This window comes from Orbicella faveolata, unplaced genomic scaffold (assembly GCF_042242905.1).
Source record: "Orbicella faveolata isolate gen_17 unplaced genomic scaffold, um_ofav_v1 contig_12, whole genome shotgun sequence".
NCBI classification, from domain to species: domain Eukaryota; kingdom Metazoa; phylum Cnidaria; class Anthozoa; order Scleractinia; family Merulinidae; genus Orbicella; species Orbicella faveolata.
Genome location: NW_028301539.1, coordinates 2,233,131 through 2,255,045, shown reverse-complemented (window position 1 = coordinate 2,255,045; position 21,915 = coordinate 2,233,131). Strand labels below are relative to the sequence as shown.

Below are 21,915 nucleotides of genomic sequence, written 5' to 3'. Positions count from 1 at the left end.
GCGAGCGCGCGCATAAATCGGTTAATGAGCCCTTAAACGGTGCAGATTGATACGAATAGCAGCGACATTTTTGGCAAAAAAACAACAAACAAACAAACAAACAAACAAGGAAATCTCACAGTAAAGCCACGAGAGCAGTTGAATAGTAACTGTAATAAGTGTTTGTGGACATCTAGGGAAAAAAAGGAGGACCTCCGTAGCTAACGAAATTACGTATGCCAAGGGCTAGAGTGGGCTTTTCACTCTTTGTCTAATTTACCTCTCTTGATTTACTTCGATGCCCTGTAATCGACAGGAAAACAACTATGATTCACATCTAGAATAAAGCTCTGGTAATTTCATCGCTATACTAGATCTGCAAACAAAAGTGGGGTAGACGATCACGTTCTCTAAAAAAAAAACAGAGTTAACGAGGCTTAAGTGCAATGAAATAATGAATTATTACAAGTCTTACAGAATGACCGTAACAAATGAGAATAATTAACTTGCATTTTTAATTATTAACTGATATTTACCGACAACCGACAAAGTAATGAAATTTTAACCATCAACCGACATGTGGACCCCCACCCCCCCGCCCCCTCCACATTCAGACCCTCGCAGTAGCTTGAGTAGTTCCTGTTTTGTTTCTCGGCTGTTATTAATTATTGATTTTGATTATCTTGTTCACGTAATTTATGACTTATATGTAGACCTCTGTTCAAGTTCAAGTTTCTTCATTTCCACACTGAACAAAAAAAAGATTAAGCAGAAATTTAATGACTGCGGTTTGTCAACGAAAACCCACCGGCTTAAAAAAAAAAAGGTTGACACGTCTAATCTAAGCGAGTTTCTTGTAAAAAGCTCATGGCCATGTGGTTATCATCAGCCTTGCTACAGTTGCTGTCCCGTTGAAGCAAACACATATATACAGTGTATTGCGGCCAACAACAGTTTAAAAATCATTCAATACAAGCTCCAACCACCGGTTTACGCACGACGTACGACACTGGAAGTAAAAGAGTTCAATTCACCTTGCACTCGTTATTGATGTGTTCGTAACCTGCGGGAGTGGCCAGAGATATCACTTCTGACTGTCTTGCAGTTTCATTTGAAATGTAGTCATGAGACTCCTGCTGACTGTTATAGCTTTCAAAAGTTTCCACATTTTCTACTTGACCTGTTTGTGCAAAGTGAAAAGGTGCTCCAATTTTGCATGATATTTTGACTTTACCTTGACCAGCAACAATGATCGGTTGTGGAATTTCAACAGTTCTCTCCAACAAGTACTCGCCTTCCTTCACTAAAACGACTTGATTCACTCCATCGGGGTTCTTCATCTGTTGAAGAACACTGCGTAGCTGAACTGAACTCTCAACCACTTCAATTTGGATACTTCCATAGCGCCGAGTGACTTCAGGGATGTCCCGACCTGAGCTCAAGTGTTTAAACACTGCAGCTGCAGCCAGCGCTTGCTGTTTTCTGTCTAGCTCTGCCAGGCTTACTCCCTTGATGTAGTAACCAAGCAGCCAGGAAGAATCAGCCTTGATCGCTGTTTCAGCATCGTCTAATGCAAGTTCCAAGGAAGACCTACGTTCTGAAGGAATGGCGTTCTTTTGCTCTGCTCTTTTTAAGTAGGCTGATGCTCTGCTTGTAAGAATCTGTGGATCATTTGGACACGAATTCAGTACTTCACTGTACAGCGACAGTGCCTCGTCCACTTGGTCACGATTGAGACATCCTTTAGCTTTCTGTTTCAGCGTTAAAACGGACCCTATTGAGGGCGACTGTGTTATGTTCTCTATGTAGACCGTTTTATTAACCTTCAGTGCGACTCCTTGTGAGCAGGTAATCTGGGTTTCCCCAAGTCCAACCATCACTGTATTGTCGTGAAGTTTCAGAGGATTTGGTAGCTCGTATCTTCCCTGTTTTACAACTATCACTAGATTCCGAGTGTCTCTTTTTTCGGTGGCATGAAGAAGTTCTTGCACTGATGTAACTATCTCTACATTACAGCTTCCAAAACGATCCTCAACCGCAGGGATTTTGGTGCACTTTGACGGACACAGATAATGGGCAATAGCGGCTGCAGCTAGTGACGGACCTCGCTCGCCAAGGTGAGCAAGACAGACAGCTTTCCGGTAGTAACCCTTCACCCAGGAGGGATCTGCAGTTATTGCGTTCTGGGAGTCCTGTAGGGCAAGAGAGATGTTTTGCGATGAGTTTTGGCCAGGTTGTTGTGAAAGTTTCATGTAGGTCGAAGCTCTGTTTGTCAACAGTTTAGCATCATTTGGCGACAGGTCTAACATTTGATTGTATAAAGCCAGTGCATTCGAATAATTTCCTGTTTTGTAAAAGTTGTTAGCCTGACCTTTTAACATTCCGGCAATCGCCACATTGTAATCGCCATCTATGCTTTGGCTGAATTTGGTGGATGCTTCTGGTTCACATTGGTTCATAAGTTTATCGAATTCTATGACCTGTTCCTCATTTCCCAAGAAGCTGTGTGTCATTATCAAAAAGAGATAACTGGGTTTCAACCCAGGATGCTTCTCACCGTAAAACCTTGTCCGAATGGACAGTAATGTCTGTGCAATTCTCAAGTAAAGTTTTCCCTTTTCTTTAGCAAGGTTTTGCTCGGCGCATTTGCTGTCAAAAGAGCTGATAATCACAGTGAAGCATTGGAGGAGACTCTGTAGCACGGTGGCTGCGTGATCATCGCTACCATCCTCAATGACGACTGAACTGGGTTCCATGCAACCGTCGATAACGCATTTGTATATACGAGGCCACCTTTCATTCAAGATAGCTAACAGCCTATTCTCTGACTTAGAGGCATCAAATGCACTTAACACAGAGAGAGCGCTAGTCATTCCCGTGATGTAATCGTCGGAATCCAATGGTTGTTTCTCGGCAATATCCATCATTTCTTCTGCATACGGTTTAGCTTCTTGTTCCTTGCCTACACCATGCAAAAAGGTGGCGATATGCTGAAGGACCACCAGAAGGTTGGGATGATCAGAAGGGTAAATTTCTCTGGCAAGCTGGAGAGCTCTTTGATAACGTTTTAGGGCAGTTTCAAAATTACAAGCTGATACAAATCTTTCAGCTCTTGCTATAAGTGTTTGTAGTTCCACAGTAGTAGCCTTACTAACTTGCAAGCTTTCAAGTTTCAACAAGGCTTTGTAGTTTTTTGCCCACTGACCCTCTTTTGCGTAGTACGAAGCGCTATGTTTGCGCACCTCGTACTTAGTCTCATTAGATATTAGAAACCCTGATCTCTCAAAATCGGACATTTTTTGCACAGTTTCTTCCGCCAGGGTTTTCGATTCTACGTAACTTCCGGGAGAGGAGAAGTTTCTTTTCGCGATACTTGCTTGAACCATTGTTTCGAGAACCAAGTTTGGATCAACATCTCCACGCACCATCCTAGCGACTTCCAAGTAGAATTCTGATAGTTCAGCATGTAGCAAAAGAAGGGATAAATTGTTTCTGCTTAAATCACAGGCAAAGGCGCACAGGATTAGAGTGCGTTCGTTGAAAAAAGCTTGAATACTATCCCTTTTCGACAATTTTATTTCTTCCTGCATATGATTCTTCAACTTGCGAAAATTCAATAAAAGGGCAATGAGAACGTTCCTTGCTTGCTCTCTCATACTTGAAAGATTTAATAAATACGAAGGGTTCGCTGACTCACTGTTACAACGCTCGACATTACTTGTCGTTTCCAATGAAAAATGAAGAACTCTAGTGGCTGCCACCATTATTTCTATCCTCTTCGATGTGGTTAAACTCTCTCTGACTACTTCTTGAACGAGTTTATGAAAACCAAAAACTCTTCTTTGCTGATCAACTGAGAAAAGTGAATAACAAGATAGTACTTTAAGGATGGCAGCAATGTCAATTTCAGAACGCGCACTCTCTCTCAATTCCACTTGTTCCAATTCAGGGAGGCCTGGGTTGATGACATCAATAGGAACCTTTTCAGATTCTAAAAAGGCTGCAATGTGCATCATGGTGGCGGCAGCAGGCGATTTGTTTCGAACAAATTCAAAATTCATCAGCCAAGTTGTGTGAACCGATAGGCGATGGTGTGCCTCTATACTTAGTGCCAAGGCTGGTTGTTGCTCCAAGAGACTAAGTTTAACAGCTCTGTACTTGTCAAGGTACGTTTTGAAGCTGCATGGAAAAGGAAGGGCAGATACATAGGCGGCTGCTTGTTCGAGAGCTAATGGAAGAGCTCCCAGCTCATTCACCAGATTAATTGCTTCCTGGCCGAAGACTTTTCCTCTAACACCGGTCCTTTGCATTAGGAACAATGCTCCCTCTTCTTCACTGAAACATGGCAGCTCCAGGCAGTCATCAGTTGAGAGTTTCAAGAAGGTTTTTGTCTCTTTCACGGGTTGCCTTGTAGTGAGCAGTATGTGTCCATGCTTAGATACGCTGCCACTTCTTTGCCAAGGCCCTTTACATATCTTCTTCACGCCTGTAGGACACGTTTTATCTTCCAGTTCATCTGCATTATCCACTACAAGAAGCCATGGATGTTTCTTCTTGGATAAAAAGGCTGAAAATCTATTCAGGGTGTCGTCGACTTTCTCACTTGTTGAGGCGCTAATATTCAGAAGAGCAAGGTTCTCTACGACTGATCTATTGATGTTTTCATCACTCTCACCGTTGATCCAGAACACGCCACCTGGGAAGCGATTCTTACATTTCCAAGCGAATTCTATAGCCAGAGAAGTCTTGCCACATCCTCCAAGCCCACATATGGTTTTAGTACAACAGGACGTCCCTGGATAATTTTCATCACTATGACGCGGGGTTAGATTTAGTTCTAACCATGCCAAGGCTGAATCGCGGCCAGTGAAAGCAGTCAGCCTGCTCGGTGTGGTAAACAGCACGTCATTGTCATCTGCGCTGTTTAGTCCCTGCACGGGTGTCGCTTTTAACGTTTCTACTTCTTCTTTGACTTCCAGGACATCCTTCTGTAAACCTGAAATTGTGGTTTTGTTTGTAGCCACTTCGTTAGCCACTCCTTGTACTTGATAATTCACGTTTGAGAGGTTGAGTTCTAAGTTTGATACTTGAGATTTTGTAGTAGCTAGTTCCATATCAACGTTCCGCACTTTACTTTTCAAGTATTCCACATCTTCACTGATAAGGCCACAGACTTCTTTCAGATCATCTCGCTCACTGAGCAGAATATTGAAATCTTCAACAGTATTTAAGATGGTGGATATTTTCTCATTGAGGTCTGCTTCAACTTCTTTTACTTCGGTATCCAGTTGTCGTTTTAGCTTAGCAATCTCGTTTCTGCTTAAGTTCTCTTCTTTTTTCGCAGATTCGTGAATCCTCTTTATCTCTGCATCTAGCTGCGCAACTTTGTCTTCAACATCAGATAAATCTTCCTGCCACTTCGCCACCTCTTTCCTTGCAGTGTGTTCCTCTGTTCTTAGATGTTCCTTTAGCTTGACAGTCTCCTCTCTGTTCAAGTCACCTTGCTCTTTTACTTCAAGTAGATCTTTCTGGATCTCGCCTACCCTCTTTGTCTCCGTATCAAGTAGAGCAACTTTACCTTGAACATCATCCAAATCATCTCGGCACTTGGTCAAGTCTGCAACCAGTGACTGACGGAGTAGATGAAGAGCCTCGACTTCAGAACCTCTGACGTTTACCAGACCGTGATGAAACAAGTCTTGTAAATCTTTGGACGATTTCTGGGCGTCTTTGTCAGAGCTGAAGACTGGGTGGTTTAGCAGGCTATTAAGGTGACCAAATATGGTGTTTACATCTGCATCTTCAAGTTCTTGCCTCGGAGCATGCGCCCAGTGATTCCTGCACTGGTTTCTTGCCGAAGTCAAAACCGTTCGACTGACTGGAAGGTGAATAAAAGGGCACCACTCTAACAGGTTCAACAGGCCACCAATATCTGTGGTCTCCGCGTCAATGACATGCGTTTTTCGCGTTCCAAGAGTTGGCATAAAGATTTTGGCAATTTCCCACGCCCCAGTTGGAGAACTCCATTGATTTCTATCACTGTTATCCCAGCAAATCTTTGGTCGTCCGGACTTGTGCAGACGCTTCAGTTCCGTCTCCCACGTGACGCAACTGCCACACTTTGAACGGCTAAGTGCACAAGTACATGGAGGAAGTGACTGCAGAGGTGGGCTGGAAATAAGGGATTGGTACCAAGCCTCCATCTTCCTTTGGATTAGTGGTGCAATTCCAGTTTTGGCTATGTTCAGAGCACATCCAACCATCACCCAGTTTTTGTGTTCCTTTTTGTCAAGTTCTGCCACCCAACTTGCAGTGGCCATTCTTTTTCTTTCCCGAAGACTGAAAAATGTAACGAATTAAAATATTTAAAATGTGAAAGTAAACACAATCTAGATTATTGTTAAGTAACCACTTTCTGTTCCTCCTTCCACTTGAACGAAAGGCAACACAAGCTGGTCGCTTATTTCCGAGATGTTACAACAGAGAATTAGTTAGGGTAACCAGACATGGGAGAAAGGTCATGCAACGTTTTATTGAGCAACATTTCATCCCGAAGTGATCCTGGTTAACGGCGCCCGAAAGTGGAGCTCCCATGTAAAAGCTGACGGTGTATTCATCTGATATTATGAAACGAACCCCTAAAAGCTATAAGACTCTCACTTTGCGCGTGTGGCAGACTCGTTGCCTGGATTTTTCCTTGACATTTTTGGCAACGAGGTTTTGGGTGTAGCTGAAATTCATTTCACCCCTAAATGATGATACCAATTCTTCAATTAAACTAGATTCTGCCATACATTTTTAAAATGAGGACTTTGGACTTTGGTCATCTTTTTTTGTGAGCGTGTGATGTTTTTGTATTGGGTTCAAGGTCAGACGAAATGTCGGGCGGGCGTGGACTGCCGCACATTTGCTGATTTTTGAGAAGTGTAGATCAATTAATTCATGAATTCAGCAAAAAAGTTGACAAAAAACGTACCCCAATTTTACTTAGCTTTCTTTAAAGGGAGTTTATAATTAACTTGTAAGTCCTGGTTTTACGCTCAAAATAGGAAAGAAAATGAGAACCTGCCGTACAGAGATTCTATTACTTGGTCACGCGTCCAGTACTAACTTGATTAGCTAAGTCAGGTGCTCAGTTTGCGTTGGTGATCGCATAGAAGCGTTACTTTCTTTGTGGTAACGTCTCAGTCTAGGATGTCCCTTCCTGTATATGTTTTAAACGGTCTCAGGCCCGTTCCAAACGCCGCTCCATTCATGCGCCGAACCTAACTGATGAGTTAAGTACGGCAGAAGAGCGGCGTTTGAATCAATTTGGTTCGGCAGGTTAGGCTTGGGGCGACGAACAACATAAAATTCGGCAGGGTCTGTCGCACTATGTGACGTTGGAGCGGCAGCTGATTCGTACGGCGTTCTCCTCATGTGTCGAACCCAATGCATAAATTACTGTAATGTATTTTTTTTATATAACGGGACTCGTAATTGGCTCAAAATTGAGTGGCATGACCAGTCATGCATGAAGCTTGAAGTCGTCGCTAAAAATAAAGACAACAAAATGTGCCTTCGATTTACGAGAAACGGGACTGTATAAGCGAGTTTCTTTAGCGCAAATTCATCTTTTGCTTTTTCTTCGTGATAAAAGCCCAGCTTATGAGATTTCCCTTTAACTAGTCGAATTAAGCGGGAGAAAACCTGTCTAAATACAAACACTAAACCTTGAGTTTGAATTTGCTTCCCTAAATATTGCTATAACGGCGAAATGTTAGTCACAGCTTTCCTATTTGGACAGAGTTCTTGAATTCAGAACGCATATTTTCTCGTAGCTTGCGAACAGGCTCCCGGTGAGCCCGAACGAAGCTCATTCTACTATTTCGCGCTCGCCGAATTTTTTTTTCCGTCATCTCCGGGAGCCTGTTCGCAGGCTAATTTTCTCGTCGAAAATTGTTACCAGCGGATTCCCGAATTAAGTTCGACGCAAGTACGCCGTCTGAACCAGCCGTCGCTCCAAAGTCACTCTAAAGTCGAACTTAATCAAGTTTGGTTCGGCACATGAGTGAAGCGGCGTTTGGATCGGGCCTCACATCTCCTTATGTAATCTCTTACTGTTGCATTTTGCATTGTTTCTTACAGTCATGGGCTCCTGTTTCTTAACAATGCCAGTGGGCTTTAACTTCATTTATCGCCTTTCTAGCTCGATACATCATGTTATGTCATTGCTTGTTTACACTCCTATAGTTAGATCAAAACAAGTGGATTGTCCACTTGTTTTGATCTAACTACATGACTATGGCTCTAAATTAATAGAGCCAAAATACTGTAATAATCTTCTTGCATCGTAATAAACCACAACTTGGTTTTCAACAATGTTAACAATCCTCGGACTCGTCTTGTTTATGTTACTAGCTCGATATATAAAAGATATATGACCTACGGGTTGAAACACCAAACCTGCCACTGTCTACAGACGATCGCTTTTTCCAAGTTGAGTGGCTCATGGCTATTTTGATACCAACTTAAATGCTCTTATTAAAAAGCTAACAAGATAGCTCCAAAAGTAGGTATTTTAGATTTCTGGGTTACTGTTACAACCTAAGGTGACAGTTGCTCAACACTGAGGAACATCTGAGTCAAAAAATAAGGTCGATAATTTCACCAAACGGAAATTTTGCCTGACAGGTGATTCACCCACAGAGAGTGGACCTAGGAAAAATAGGAAAGACAAACTCACAGCAAAGTGTCTTTGGCGAATTTCGTATTACGATTGAAGACTGCCAGTAGAGAGAGTTTTAATTGCTCTCCATTGAAGTTTTCTGTCTATTACTAACATGAAGAAATATGCTATGAAAGTATAAATTGGAATCATGAAACCGAACTCTGTCACTGCGTCATTAGAGCTCTATGCTGTTTGATAAGTGTCGTATTTCATTACTCGATATGCAAACGAGTTGTTTTGAATTTTCAGCTCTTCATTTGAAAAACGAAGCAGTGAGAAACGAGTAGTACTAAATTCAAATTTTGTTATAATGAATTCAACAATTCAACTTTTTAGTACAGTGCGTGTTGATGATTTAGTGAGTGTTTTGACTGCGACATGATTGAGAGAGTCTTTGGCGGACTGGGATGAATTACGTAAAAATTTAATAATTTCGTTCGTCGAAATTCATCCCTTTTCACTATTCTAACTATAGGCAGTTAATCGAATATCAATTAAGGCGTCAGGTATATCGCCTTCCGGACGAAGCGACCGTAAGTTAAAACCTAGACCTTCTCAAAGTCCTTCGAGTCTTCGCAATTCGGTAGTTTTGAACGTCGAGGACATTTTTTCGTTCCAAGGTCGACTAACACGCTCGGTCATGGACTTAAACTTCACAATCTGTACTAATATATTAAATGCTGTGTGCTGATCCAGACGCTTCATTGAGCCTGTATGTCTTCCGATATAAAGATTATAAACGTATCGGAGGACAAACGCGTGGAAAAAAGACTTAGGTAGGATAATAAATGGCGGATAAGCAGACTACGCTTTGATAGATCACAGTGTTAGCTAGTGTTTACATCAACGATTCTCAAAACGCCTAACAAAATGAATCTTACGATAACACGAACTGACAGCAGTGAGTTGATAAAATGACTGTGAAAAGATTTAAATAACAGCTAAAGAAATGGTTGCACTTGAAGCAATTGAACTTCGATCTGAACCCGGTTTCACTTAGCTCCCCTCGAATGGGATTAGAATTACCGAATACCACCGCTCAAGTAGCCAAGAAAATCTATGACAGTGCTTTAAGACAAAAATATTCTATTATATCATGTACTTACGCCTTGTATGTGCCACACAATCCTCACTAAAAAGTCGAGTGCATTAACAAGCAACCCAGCCCGACATTTTCACTTTCATCGTGGAAAGCGGAAGTAAAAGCGCTGATATCAGCGTATTTTGATACCCTGGTGCCCAGTCTTCTTTGTGGCTGGTTGTTGACTACGTTCGTGACATGCTTCTTTCGTGACTTTCAGACCAGTACTCCTTATTTTTTATCTTTGTTTTGTCTCTTTCTACAACGTACATACATAGTCGCAAACACCAGACATAGAAACCAAAAAACACTCAAGAGCCTTCTTAAAAAACATTTTTCTAGATCAATTCCTTTTTTTTTGTCAGTTCGATTTGATGATTGTAAGTTGTAGAGCTTTATTTTTGTTTGTCAGACTTTTTTGATTGTTTTATTTATTTATTTTCTTTTGTCTCTCATTAACGGAAAACATTATCGGGAAAGCGAATCGAAAATGGTGATTAAGCGCCACTCATTCGGTTGGTTTACTGATTTTAGAAAAAAAAAAACCCTTACCATCATTTAACGTTAATCCCAACCAATACTTGCTTCTTATCAGAACGATTCGATCTAATTGCTCAAGATTTTTGATCTGAAGAACAAAGCGCACTTGGACTGGATTATGGACTTCTTATGTGGAGGCGGCCTTATGGTCAAGTGGTTTAGGGCGCTGGATTTGAAATCGGGAGGTCCCTGGTTCAAATCCTCCACTCTGTCGCTATCTGGATTTGTTCTTGCGTGGTAGTCCCGAGTTCAACTCCCCGACCGCGTTGTGTAAATAGCCAACTAGTCAGCCTCTCACCAGATGGGATTCTTAATAATTTATGTTTTATTTGCAATATTTGTTTATTTTATTCACAGTGTCCCCAATTAGCACAACGGTGCCAAATACGCTTGAAACTTAAATTTATTATTTATTTATTTATTTATTTATTTTTTCTTCGTTGGGCATAGTCACTCTTATGTCTCTAATTGAACTGCCTGAGTGTTAAAAGCTGCGGTCAGCAGCAGCAATGGCAGCGGCTAGATCTTCTTGTTTTGTTCCTCTTCATTGCCTTGACCTTGTGTAATCAAACATATCTGCTGTATAGCAGCTATGACGGCAGATTCAAAGTCATTCACTGCAAGCTCCAACGACCGATATAAGTAAAATTTACAGGACGGGAAGACATCCAGTGATCATCGCAGCTATATACTTAATCTAAGCAGCTGTGAAATTAAAGCCTGAAAAAAATTCAAGCTTGAACGGGATTCGAACCCATGACCTCTGAGATGATCATTGATGTCTTCATATCTTTCTCCGCCTTTCAAATATGTGATCTTTCATATATTCACGTGCACTCTTCACCATCTACGGGTATATTCAGTTATGAACTCACAACGTGACCAGCTCCTAGTTGGCTTGATAGCTCAGTTGGTAGAGCACTGCACCGGTATCGCAGAGGTCATGGTTTCGAGTCCCGTTCACGCCTGAATTTCTTTTTTTTTCAGACTTTAATTTCACAACTGCTTTTAAGCAGTAAACTTAAAAGTTATATATATAACTGCGATGATCATTGGATGTATTCATATCTTTCTCCGCAGTTCAAATATATGATCTTTCATATATTTATTTGCACTTACAAGATAGGAAGTAAAAGAGTTAATTAGTTCGCCTTGCATCCGTTATTGCTGTGTCTGTATAATGAACATGAGGCTAGAGATGAGTACCGCTTGTCACACGTAAAGAGTTTTCTTTAAGAAGGCAGTATGTAACTGGAAAATAACTGAATAAATGCAAACGACCATGATAGAGATCATGATCTATTGTTTAAAGTAATTAAAACCCACCAATAGAGAAGGGCCGGACTTTGGCTAATTAATTAGCAAGCAAAAAAAAAAGAAAACGATTCAACGAACACAAAGTTCACACAAGATGTCTGTTGGCACTGTTTTGTTATATCAACATTCTCAAGCCTTGCAAAAGTGTTCTAAACAAAGCTGATGTTGATTGTTAACCACGAACAGAGCACAATTTATCGTCAGGGATTTTGTTCAAACTTGAATAAATCAACTTCCGATAAAGCCAACTCAAACAGCAGTGAACCTCCATTTTTGATTATTTGCAAACTTTGTCGCAAAATTTATTGAAATGTGTACTTTTGAAAGACTCTTATTTCCAGAATGTTAATTGTGTGCGGTGTTGCATCTGGACGATGTCCAAAAAGCTCTGATGCAAATTTGAAGGAATTAGGAAGGGAAGAAGACAGTGGTAATAGATGGGCATTTTGTTGCATTGCGGGTCTGCAAGTGACACAAATGTAATCGTTTCTTTCGACCCGTGACTGTCATTTGAAGCCATTTCTGACATTTACAAAATTGGACGAGTCAGGGATAAGATAAGTACCATAAATAAGCCCCTCCATGTATGAGCCCCTCCAAACATAAACCCCCAAACTCGTAACACAAAAACCTTCCGTTAAATCGTCCCTTCGAATTTAAGCCCTCGGGGGCTTAAACTTGCAAATTGTCCTCAAATACAAAATAGAACAAAGCAAAAGCGGTACAGTAACACATAATTTTTTTTATTTGCCAAAGAACTGTCACGTGTGCCAAATGATCGAGGTAAAAAAGTGTGACAGATTATTGCTGTTTGCATAGTTCACTATTCACTCTTTTTAGTGCCTTGGATTTCTTCCGTCAATAGACAAAGTACTGGCAAGGAAGTTCTATTCCGCCACCCTGAACCGAATAAAGTAATTTGCGGTGGTGTTTTAAGTTTGCATGGCTGAGTCTTTAGGTCCTCACAGCGAGTTTCAGTAAAAACGTCGTGAAAATTACTGACATAAATTTCTTTTCAACTATAAGCCAGCCTTATCGATTTTGAAACACAAATTTCCCTCCAAGTATAAGCCTATAGCCGATTTTGGAACGCAAATTTCCCTCCGTATAGAAGCCCCTCCGAATATAGGCCCCTCCAAAAATAAGCCCCTCAAAAAGAGCCTTTCAAAAATATAAGCCCCGGGGCTTATTTTCGGAATTTTTCAAAAGTTGCTTTTAATCCCAAGCCAAATCAAAGTTCGATCTTTGATGCCCAGATCGATCTTCAGTGTATTCGTCTATCTGGGGGAATCACACGCTTGATTCACGCGCTATTAGTTCATAGCAACACCCTCTTCACAATACTAATATTGCAGCTTTACTAAATCGATTTTGGGGACTCGTGAATTTGTGCATGGATTTCCGGTGAATGAAACCCTCGGACTGCAGGCGAAAGCAGGCGACAAGTCAATGTTATCTGCCCTCTCTTAACGATCACCTCAAATAAGAATACCAAATTATTCTTATTCGGATAAACTTTCGCTGACAACGTGACTAAAAGAAACGGGAGATTTCGCTTAGGGGAGGTTCCACTGAATTCGAGAAGAAATGTTACATCATGACGTAACGCGGAAACCGCCCAATCTGAGTCACCCTAAGAACTTGAACCCAGGAAACATATTTATATAAAATTATTTTATGTGGCAAGGTAGTCTTGAGGTAAATCCGAGCATTCTGATTGGTTCTTTCTTGGTCGGGATTTTGCCATACGGACCGTCATAAGCCGCGTTATTTTAGTTTTCAAAAGCCAGTGAACTTTAAGGCTCGAGTGCCATATAATAAACTGCTTTACTAACCTAGCTTGCTCGAGCCGTACTGGAGGATATTGGCTCTAGGTCGTTATCGTACAGACCTCGCTGCGCTCGGTCCGTACTGCCACGGCTTCGGGCCAATATTCCTCAGCACAGCCCTCGCACTCGGTTAGTAAGAGGTTAATGTCCAGAGTCACGGAAAAAGACCAACTTCAGACACTTAGATGTTTTCACTGTTTCCTGCTTTAATTGTTAAAAGACGTTTTGCCAATCAAAGTGCGCTTAATCTCTAAAACTGTATTACAATGGTATTCTCGAAAATGCTGATGTCACGATGGTGACTGTATCACTGGCTCAAGTTTTATTTTAAAGAGGCGGAAAGCTATGCGACTTTTGAAAAATTATTAATAAGAGAACGTTCTGAGACAAGACAAGATGATTTGTAGTCTTGGTTACTCCTAGCAAATCTTGTTTAATGATAATAATAACAACGATAATTTCCAATTAAACACTCGCTTCTCTTTTTGAGCTGCTTGAGTGCGAACATCAGCAGCAATAGCAGTAGTCTGATTAGTTCCTTTTTCGTTTCTCGGCTGTTATTAATGATTGATTTTGATTATCTTGTTTACATGACTTATGACTTATATGTAGCCCCACGTTCACGTTCAAGTTTCTTCATTTCCACACAACAAAAAATAGATTAAACAGAAATTTGATCACTGAGGAGTTTTGTCAACGAAAACTCACCGAGTTAAAAAGAGTTCACACGTCTAATCTAAGCGAGTTTCTTGTAAAAAAGCTCATGGGCGTGTGGTTGTTGTCCCGTTGAAGCAAACGAACAGTGTATTGCAGCCGACGACGGTTTCCAAATCATTCGATACAGGCTCCAACCACCGCTTTACACACGACGTACTACACTGGAAGTAAAAGAGTTAATCAATTCACCTTGCACTCGCTATTGATGTGTTCGTAACCTGCGGGAGTGGCCAGAGATATCACTTCTGACTGTCCCTCAGTTTCATTTGAAATGAGGTCATGAGACTCCTGCTGACTGTCACAGTTTTCAAAAGTTTCGACATTTTCTACATGACCTCCTTGTGCAAAGTGAAAAGGTGCTCCAATCTTGCATGATATTTTTACCTCACCTTGACCAGCCACAATGATCGGTTGTGCAATTTCGACAGTTCTCTTCAGCAAGTACTCGCCTTCCTTCAATAAAACCACTTGATTCACTCCATCTCCAGGGTTCTTAACCTGTTGAAGAACACTGCATAGCTCAACTGAGCTCTGAACAACTTGCATTTGAAGATCGCCATAGTGCTGAGTAACTTCAGGGACGTCCCGACCCGAGCTCAAGTGTTTAAACATTGCAGCCGTAGCTAGAGCTTGCTGTTTTCTGTCTAGCTCTGCCAAGCTTGCTGCCTTGAAGTAGTAGCCCAGCAACCAGACAGGGTCAGCTTTGATTGCAACTTCAGCATCATTCAATGCGAGCTCCAACAATGACATACGCTCAGACAGAATTGCTTTTTTTTTCTCTGCACACTTCAAGTAGGTTGAGGCTCTGCTTGTGAGAATCTGTGGATCATTTGGACAGGTATTCAGTGCTTCACTGTACAGAGATAGTGCCTCTTCCACATGGCCACGCTTGAGACATCCTTTAGCTTTCTCTTTCAGCTTTGAGACTGCCTCTGTTGAGGGCGAGAGTGTTATGTTTTCCATGTAGACAGTTTTATTAACCTTCAGTGGTATTCCTTGTAAGCAGGTAATCTGGGTTTCCCCAAGTCCAACCATCACTGTATTGTCCTGAAGTTTCAAAGGATTTGATAACTCGTATCTTCCCTCTTTCACGACAATCACTAGATTCCGAGTATCTCTTCTTTCGTTGGCCCGAAGAAGTTCCTGCACTGTTGCAACTATCTCTGCATTGCAACTTCCAAAGCGATCCTTAACTGCAGGGATTTTGGCGCACTTTGACGGAAACAGATGTTGGGCAACAGCGGCTGCAGCTAGTGACGGACCTCGCTCGCCAAGGTGAGCAAGACAGACGGCTTTCCAATAGTAACCCTTCATCCAAGAGGGATCCGCTTTTATTGCATCCTGAGAGGCCTCTAAAGCCCGTTCAAGAAACTTCTGCCTCTCTTTCGTATTCACTGACTTTTTCTCAGAAAGTTTCACGCAAGTTGCTGCTTTGTTGCTAAGTAGCTTGGAATCATTTGGTAATAGGCGCAAAGCACGTTCGTATACCTCTAGAGCAGAATCATATTGTTCCATGTTAAAGAATTCGTTTCCAAGGTCTTTGAGTCTTCTAGTAGTGTACAAATTGCGGTCACAAGGCGGTCTGCCTTGATAGGGTTGTGTTGTTGCTCTTGACTCGCACTGGTTCGACAATATTTTGCATCTTTCAGCTTCCTCTCTATTTCCTAAAAACCTATGGACTTTTGACAAATCCATGTAAGCGGTTCTTAGTCCTGGATGGTTCTCACCATAGAACTTTTTCCGAATATTCAATAAAATCTGGGCTACATTCAAGTAGAGTATACCCTTGCGCTTTTCATCAGTGGCTGTGGCTGGTTTGTTTGGTTTGGTTCCATACCAGCAATCCAGCAGCGTCTCTAGGACCTGAGCTGCGTGATCATCGCTACCATCTTCAATAATCAGTGCTTCGCTAGGTTCCATGCTGCCTTTAGTAATCCTGTTGTAAACATGAGGCCACCTTTCTTCCAGGATAGCGTGAAGCATATCCTCCGACCTCCGGTTATCAAACTTGCTCAATACCGTGAGAGCCTCACACATTCCTCGAATGTAAAAATCAGACTGGCGTGGTTGCTTCTTGCTTACTTCTAACATTTCCTCGGCATATGGTCGTGCATGTTGTACCTTTCCCTCGTTGACAAGATGACAGGTGATAAACTGAAGGACACGCAACAGTTCATGGTGATCTGAGGGGTAAATTTTCCTGGCAAGCGCGAGGGCCTTCTCATAACGATTTAAAACAGATTGGAAATTACAAGCTGATACAAAATTCTCAGCTCTTCCTATAAAAATCTGTAAATGTACAATGTTAGCATCACTTAAGTTTAAACTCTCAAGCTCCAACAACGCCTCGTAATTTTTCTTCCATTGGCCTTCTAAAGCGTAATAAGTAGCTCTATGCTCAAGAACTTTGTACTTTATGTCTCCTTGTATAATGGCACCGGACTTCTCCAGATCATGCAGCTTCTTCACAGTTTCTTGGGCGAGGTTCTTAGCTTCTTCGTAACTCCCAGCGTCCGCGCAATTTCTTTTATTGGCACTTGCCTCAACCATCATCCGGAGAACAAAATTTGGATCATCTTGAGTTTCTGGACGCATTTTTGCAATTTTCAGCTTAAAGTCTGAAAATTCAGCGCTTAGTCTAAAAAAGAAAACATTGCCGAGAATTAAGCCAGGCACAAATGAGTACAACTGATCAAATGTATCATCGTTGTAAAGAACATGGACGAATGTTCCTTTTGATGAAATAATTTCTTCCTCAAGATGAGATTTTAACTTGCGAAAATTTAACAAAAGAGTAATGAGAACATTTCTATCTTCTTCCTTTGCTTCTGACAGGTTTCCCAAATTATTTTTTCCTAGCTTCGAACAAGACTTTGTTCTTTCAAAGAATGCAAAATGAAGAACCCGTATCGTCGCAACCAATGTCTCTGTTCGCATTGAAGCATTAAGGCTGTCTCTGACCACTTCTTGAACGAGTTTATGAACTCCAAATACTTTACTCTCTTCGTCGACTGAGAAAAGGGAATAACAAGATAACACTTTAAGGATGGCAGCAATGTCAATTTCAGAACGTGTACTCTCTCTCAATTCCACTTGTTCCAATTCAGGGAGGCCAGGGTTGATGACATCAATAGGAATATTCTCAGACTCTAAAAAGGCTGCAATATGCATCATGGTGGCGGCAGCAGGCGATTTGTTTCTAACAAATTCAAAATTCATCAGCCAAGTTGTGTGAACCGATAGGCGATGGTGTGCCTCTATACTTGATGCCGTGGCTGGCTGTTGCTCCAAAAGACTTAGTTTGACAGCTCTGTACTTGTCAAGGTACGCTTTAAAGCTGCATGGAATAGGAAGGGCAGATATATAGGCGGCTGCTTGTTCGAGAGCTAATGGAAGAGCTCCCAGCTCATTCACCAGGTTAATTGCTTCCTGGTCGAGGGCTTTTCCTCTAACACCGGTCCTTTGCATTAGGAACAATGCCCCCTCTTCTTCACTGAAACATTGCAGCTCCAGGCAGTCATCCGTTGAGAGTTTCAAGAACGTTTTCGTCTCTTTCACAGTTTGCCTTGTAGTTAGCAGTATGTGTCCATGCTTGGATACGCTGCCATTTCGTTGCCAAGGCCCTTTACATATCTTCTTCACGCCTGTAGGACATGTTTTATCTTCCAGTTCGTCTGCATTATCCACTACCAGAAGCCATGGATGTTTCTTCTTGGATAAAAAGGATGAAAATCTATTCAGGGTGTCGTCGACTTTCTCACTTGTCGAGGCGCTAATATTCAGAAGAGCAAGGTTCTCTACAACTGATATATTGATGTTTTCATCACTTTCACCGTTGATCCAGAACACGCCACCTGGGAAGCGATTCTTACATTTCCAAGCGAATTCTATAGCCAGAGAAGTCTTACCACATCCTCCAAGCCCACATATGGTTTTAGTACAACAGGACGTCCCTGGACAATTTTCACCACTATGACGTGGGGTTAGATTTTGTTCCAACCATGCCAAGGCTGAATCGCGGCCAGTGAAAGCAGTCAGCCTGCTCGGTGCGGTAAACAGTACGTCGTTGTCATCCGCGCTGTTCAGTCCCTGCATAGGTGTCGCTTTTAACGTTTCTACTTCTTCCTTGACTTCCAGGACATCCTTCTGTAAACCTGAAATTGTGGTTTTGTTTGTAGCCACTTCGTTAGCCACTCCTTGTACTTGATAATTCACGTTTGAGAGGTTAACTTCTAAGTTTGACACTTGAGATTTTGCAGTAGCTAGTTCCATATCAACTTTCCGCACTCTACTTTTCAAGTATTCCACATCCTCACTGATAAGGCCACAGACTTCTTTCAGATCATCTCGCTCACTGAGCAGAATATTGAAATCTTCAACAGTATTTAAGATTGTGGATATTTTCTCGTTGAGGTCTGCTTCAACTTCTTTTACTTCGGTATCCAGTTGTCGTGTTAGCGTAGCAATCTTTTCTCTGCTCAACTTCCCTTCTTCTTTCGCGGATTCGTGAATCTTCTTCATCCCTGCATCTAGCTGAGCAACTTTGTCTTCAACGTCGGATAAATCTTCCTGGCACTTTGCCACCTCTTTCCTTGCAGTGTGTTCCTCTGTTCTTAGATGTTCCTTTAGCTTGACAGTCTCTTCTCTGTTCAAGTCACCTTGCTCTTTTACTGCAAGTACATCTCTGTGGATCTCGCCTACCCTCTTTGTCTCCGCATCAAGTAGAGCAACTTTACCTTGAACGTCATCTAAATCATCTCGGCACTTGGTCAAATCTGCTTCCAGTGACTGACGAAGTAGGTGAAGAGCCTCGACTTCAGAATCCCTGACGTTTACCGCACCGTGATGAAACAAGTCTTGTAAATCTTTGGACGATTTTTGGGCGTCTTTGTCAGAGCTGAAGACTGGGTCGTTTAGCAGGCTATTAAGGTGACCAAATATGGTGTTTACATCTGCATCTTGAAGTTGTTGCTTTGGAGCATGCGCCCAGTGATTCCTGCACTGGTCTCGTGCCGAAGTCAAAACCGTCCGACTGACTGGAGGGTGGATAAAAGGACACCACTCTAACAGGTTCAACAGGCCACCAATATCTGTGGTCTCCGCGTCAATGACATGCGTTTTTCGCGTTCCAAGAGTTGGCATAAAGATTTTTGCTATCTCCCACGCCCCAGCTGGAGAACTCCATTGATTTCTGTCACTGTTATCCCAGCAAATCTTTGGTCGCCTGGACATGTGATGACGCTTCAGTTCCATCTCCCACTTGACGCAAGTGCCACACTTTGGAGAACCAGCCGCACAAGTACATGGAGAAAGTGATTGCAGAGGCGGACTGGAAATAAGGGACTGGTACCAAGCCTCCATTTTCCCTTGGATTAGTGGTGCAATTCCATTTTTGGCTATGTTCAGGGCACATCCAACCATCACCCAGTTTTTGTGTTCTTTTTTGTCAAGGGCCGCTACCCAACTTGTAGTCATCATCCTGCTTCTTCTTTGTAAGACTAAAATTTCAAATTTGAGTCAAATTAATGTGGAAATGATAAGCATGACCCTTCAAGATGCGATCGTCCAGTGAGAAGGAAGGGGGGGGGGGGGGGGGGGGCGAGAGAGAAAAGGCCAAAGTGAAAATGCACAAAACCCACAAGGTCCAATGTATAGTGCAAGGAAGTTTTCCTGAGCTGAATATGGCAACATTTTACCTCATATAAGAATTTTGTCTTATGATCTAGACTCATTTAGTGTGCGAAATGAAATTCAAACATTCGTTCTCTTCCCATCCCTTCTTAAAGTGTGATATATTTTCACAAAACTGTTTTGTGAATAGCAATATTTTGTCGCGGTCAGCAGAGCGGCAAGGTCTTTTTCATTAAGCGACTCAGCTGTAATGAAGAAAATTTAAAAACAACTATCCGGGAGGCGTTTGGCGCTAACTCGAGCTGCGATTCTCAAGAAAAACCTTTTATTAATTAATCAAAATAAAGGTATCAGAATGACTAACTGACAAATCTGATCAACGATGTTAGTCAAAGAAGTGCAGTTTCTAATTTTCATGTTAATTTTATGCGGCTCAACTTTTGTTCACTGGAGCAAACCGTCGACTAGTAAACGTCATTAACAGTGATAAAAATAACCCTGCTTTCGTACAGCTCAAATTGCAAAAAGAAATACATACAAAGGTAAAGATATGCACAGTCCTAACTGCTGATACGAAGTTCTATCGGCTTTGGTGCATTATACTTACCATAAACTGAACAAATGAAAGTATTTCTATACACGTCAAACCCACGCTTTGGAACAGTTTTGTGTTCAGGCAGCATGACTTGTCAATCAAATCTTTTTCACCATAAAACAACTAACATTCTGCGGCTTCGTACGTAAAGCTTCGACTTGGAAGTTTTAACTTCTAATGTCTTTTAACTTTTATAAGTGGTATCAATCGGCAATAGTTAAAAGTATCAGCAACCACGGGTGTTGCCATTTTGAAACTGTTAAGTTCACAGCATGGACTTTACGACTAATGACAACACACTTCATTATGGATGCAACGATCGACACATTAACATGCCAAGTTATCAGAATTCATAGAACACATCAACTAAGTGCCTGGTATCCTATAACTCGGTTAAAGAATTCTCAGATCTTAACAGAACGAACCATAACAGTTTATGAAACGATTTTAGAAGGACTGACTTGCATTGAGTAAGAAAGTCGCGAAAAGATTCCGTGAATGCCAGTAATGCGCAGACTGAATGACTGAGCCGATGGCTAATTATGAAAGGACTGTGATACACGAATCCTAAAAGACTAAAGAGTGTTTGAGTATAAATAAGTTGCTAGAACCCGAGCCTATGAAAGTACTTATCATTTATCAGTGTGTGTATGCACAATCTTTGATCAAAGATGTTCTTTGCTTAGATGTTCATTTCGAGGGGCGGTGAAACTAACATGCCGCAGATTTCACCGAATCATTCGCGAATTCTGTAGTTCTCGTCACTGATAACACATAAGAAATATCAACTATCTTGTGCACGCACTTTTAAGAATGAAATTTTCAATGAACAATACTTACATCTTACATTCCTTGCAGGTTACCAGATTTAAACATCAGAGAGCCGAGATGTTCGTTTCCATCGCGAAAACCCTGCTTGTTTCAGCACATTTTCATATGTTAGTGTCCAAGCTCCCCGCCATTTTGAAAAACGTACGAGAAAGCGTTCGAGAAAGCATGGCACTATTCTCGTCCCCAGAGTCGCTTGTCACTCTTAGCCGGCGGGGCCTCGGCACAAGGAAAAGGTGACTCTGGAGACACATATAGGCTAACTTCTTGGACTAAGATTTTCACTAACTGGACACTGGTTTCATTTCCGAAAATATCGACCGGTCGATCTCTCCATTCGGTTTATAGAGACAGGAGGCTCTGGTGACGAGAAACTGACAGGGTGTTTTCCTTTGTGCCAGACCGACCAGAGACCAGTGTAATTAACCAAGTAAAATGGAATGTCATTTTCGGTGAAACCTGGTCAACTGAAAGGAATGACTCTTACCATTTTCTGTTCGTTTCCCCAATCCCTCACATAAATGAAAATCTACTGAAGAGAATTAGGGCTATGAACTGATTTGTCAAAATGGAACGACAAATTTCGGTCGGACCGACCCAAAACGGACCTTCCATTTAACTTTCTACCAAAATTTCCGGAATTTTTGGCACAATGGAAAGCACGCGCGCCCACAGACTCCAACACACG

The 21,915-nt window shown here is 41.7% G+C and overlaps 2 protein-coding genes across 2 annotated transcripts; both read right to left on the bottom strand.

Annotated features, from left to right (window-relative positions):
- Positions 1 to 471: 471 nt before the first annotated feature.
- LOC149116090 (uncharacterized) lies at positions 472 to 9,894 on the bottom strand. Its single transcript, XM_089282004.1, has 2 exons — positions 9,796 to 9,894; positions 472 to 6,318 (listed from the first exon to the last, which is right to left on the bottom strand). The coding sequence occupies exon 2, from the start codon at positions 6,297 to 6,299 to the stop codon at positions 1,005 to 1,007; it is 5,295 nt and encodes a 1,764-aa protein (XP_089138130.1). The 5' UTR covers positions 6,300 to 6,318; positions 9,796 to 9,894; the 3' UTR covers positions 472 to 1,004.
- Positions 9,895 to 13,642: 3,748 nt separating this feature from the next.
- LOC149116089 (uncharacterized) lies at positions 13,643 to 21,389 on the bottom strand. The gene is made up of 2 exons (XM_089282003.1): positions 21,240 to 21,389; positions 13,643 to 19,671 (listed from the first exon to the last, which is right to left on the bottom strand). The coding sequence occupies exon 2, from the start codon at positions 19,649 to 19,651 to the stop codon at positions 14,354 to 14,356; it is 5,298 nt and encodes a 1,765-aa protein (XP_089138129.1). The 5' UTR covers positions 19,652 to 19,671; positions 21,240 to 21,389; the 3' UTR covers positions 13,643 to 14,353.
- Positions 21,390 to 21,915: the final 526 nt, after the last annotated feature.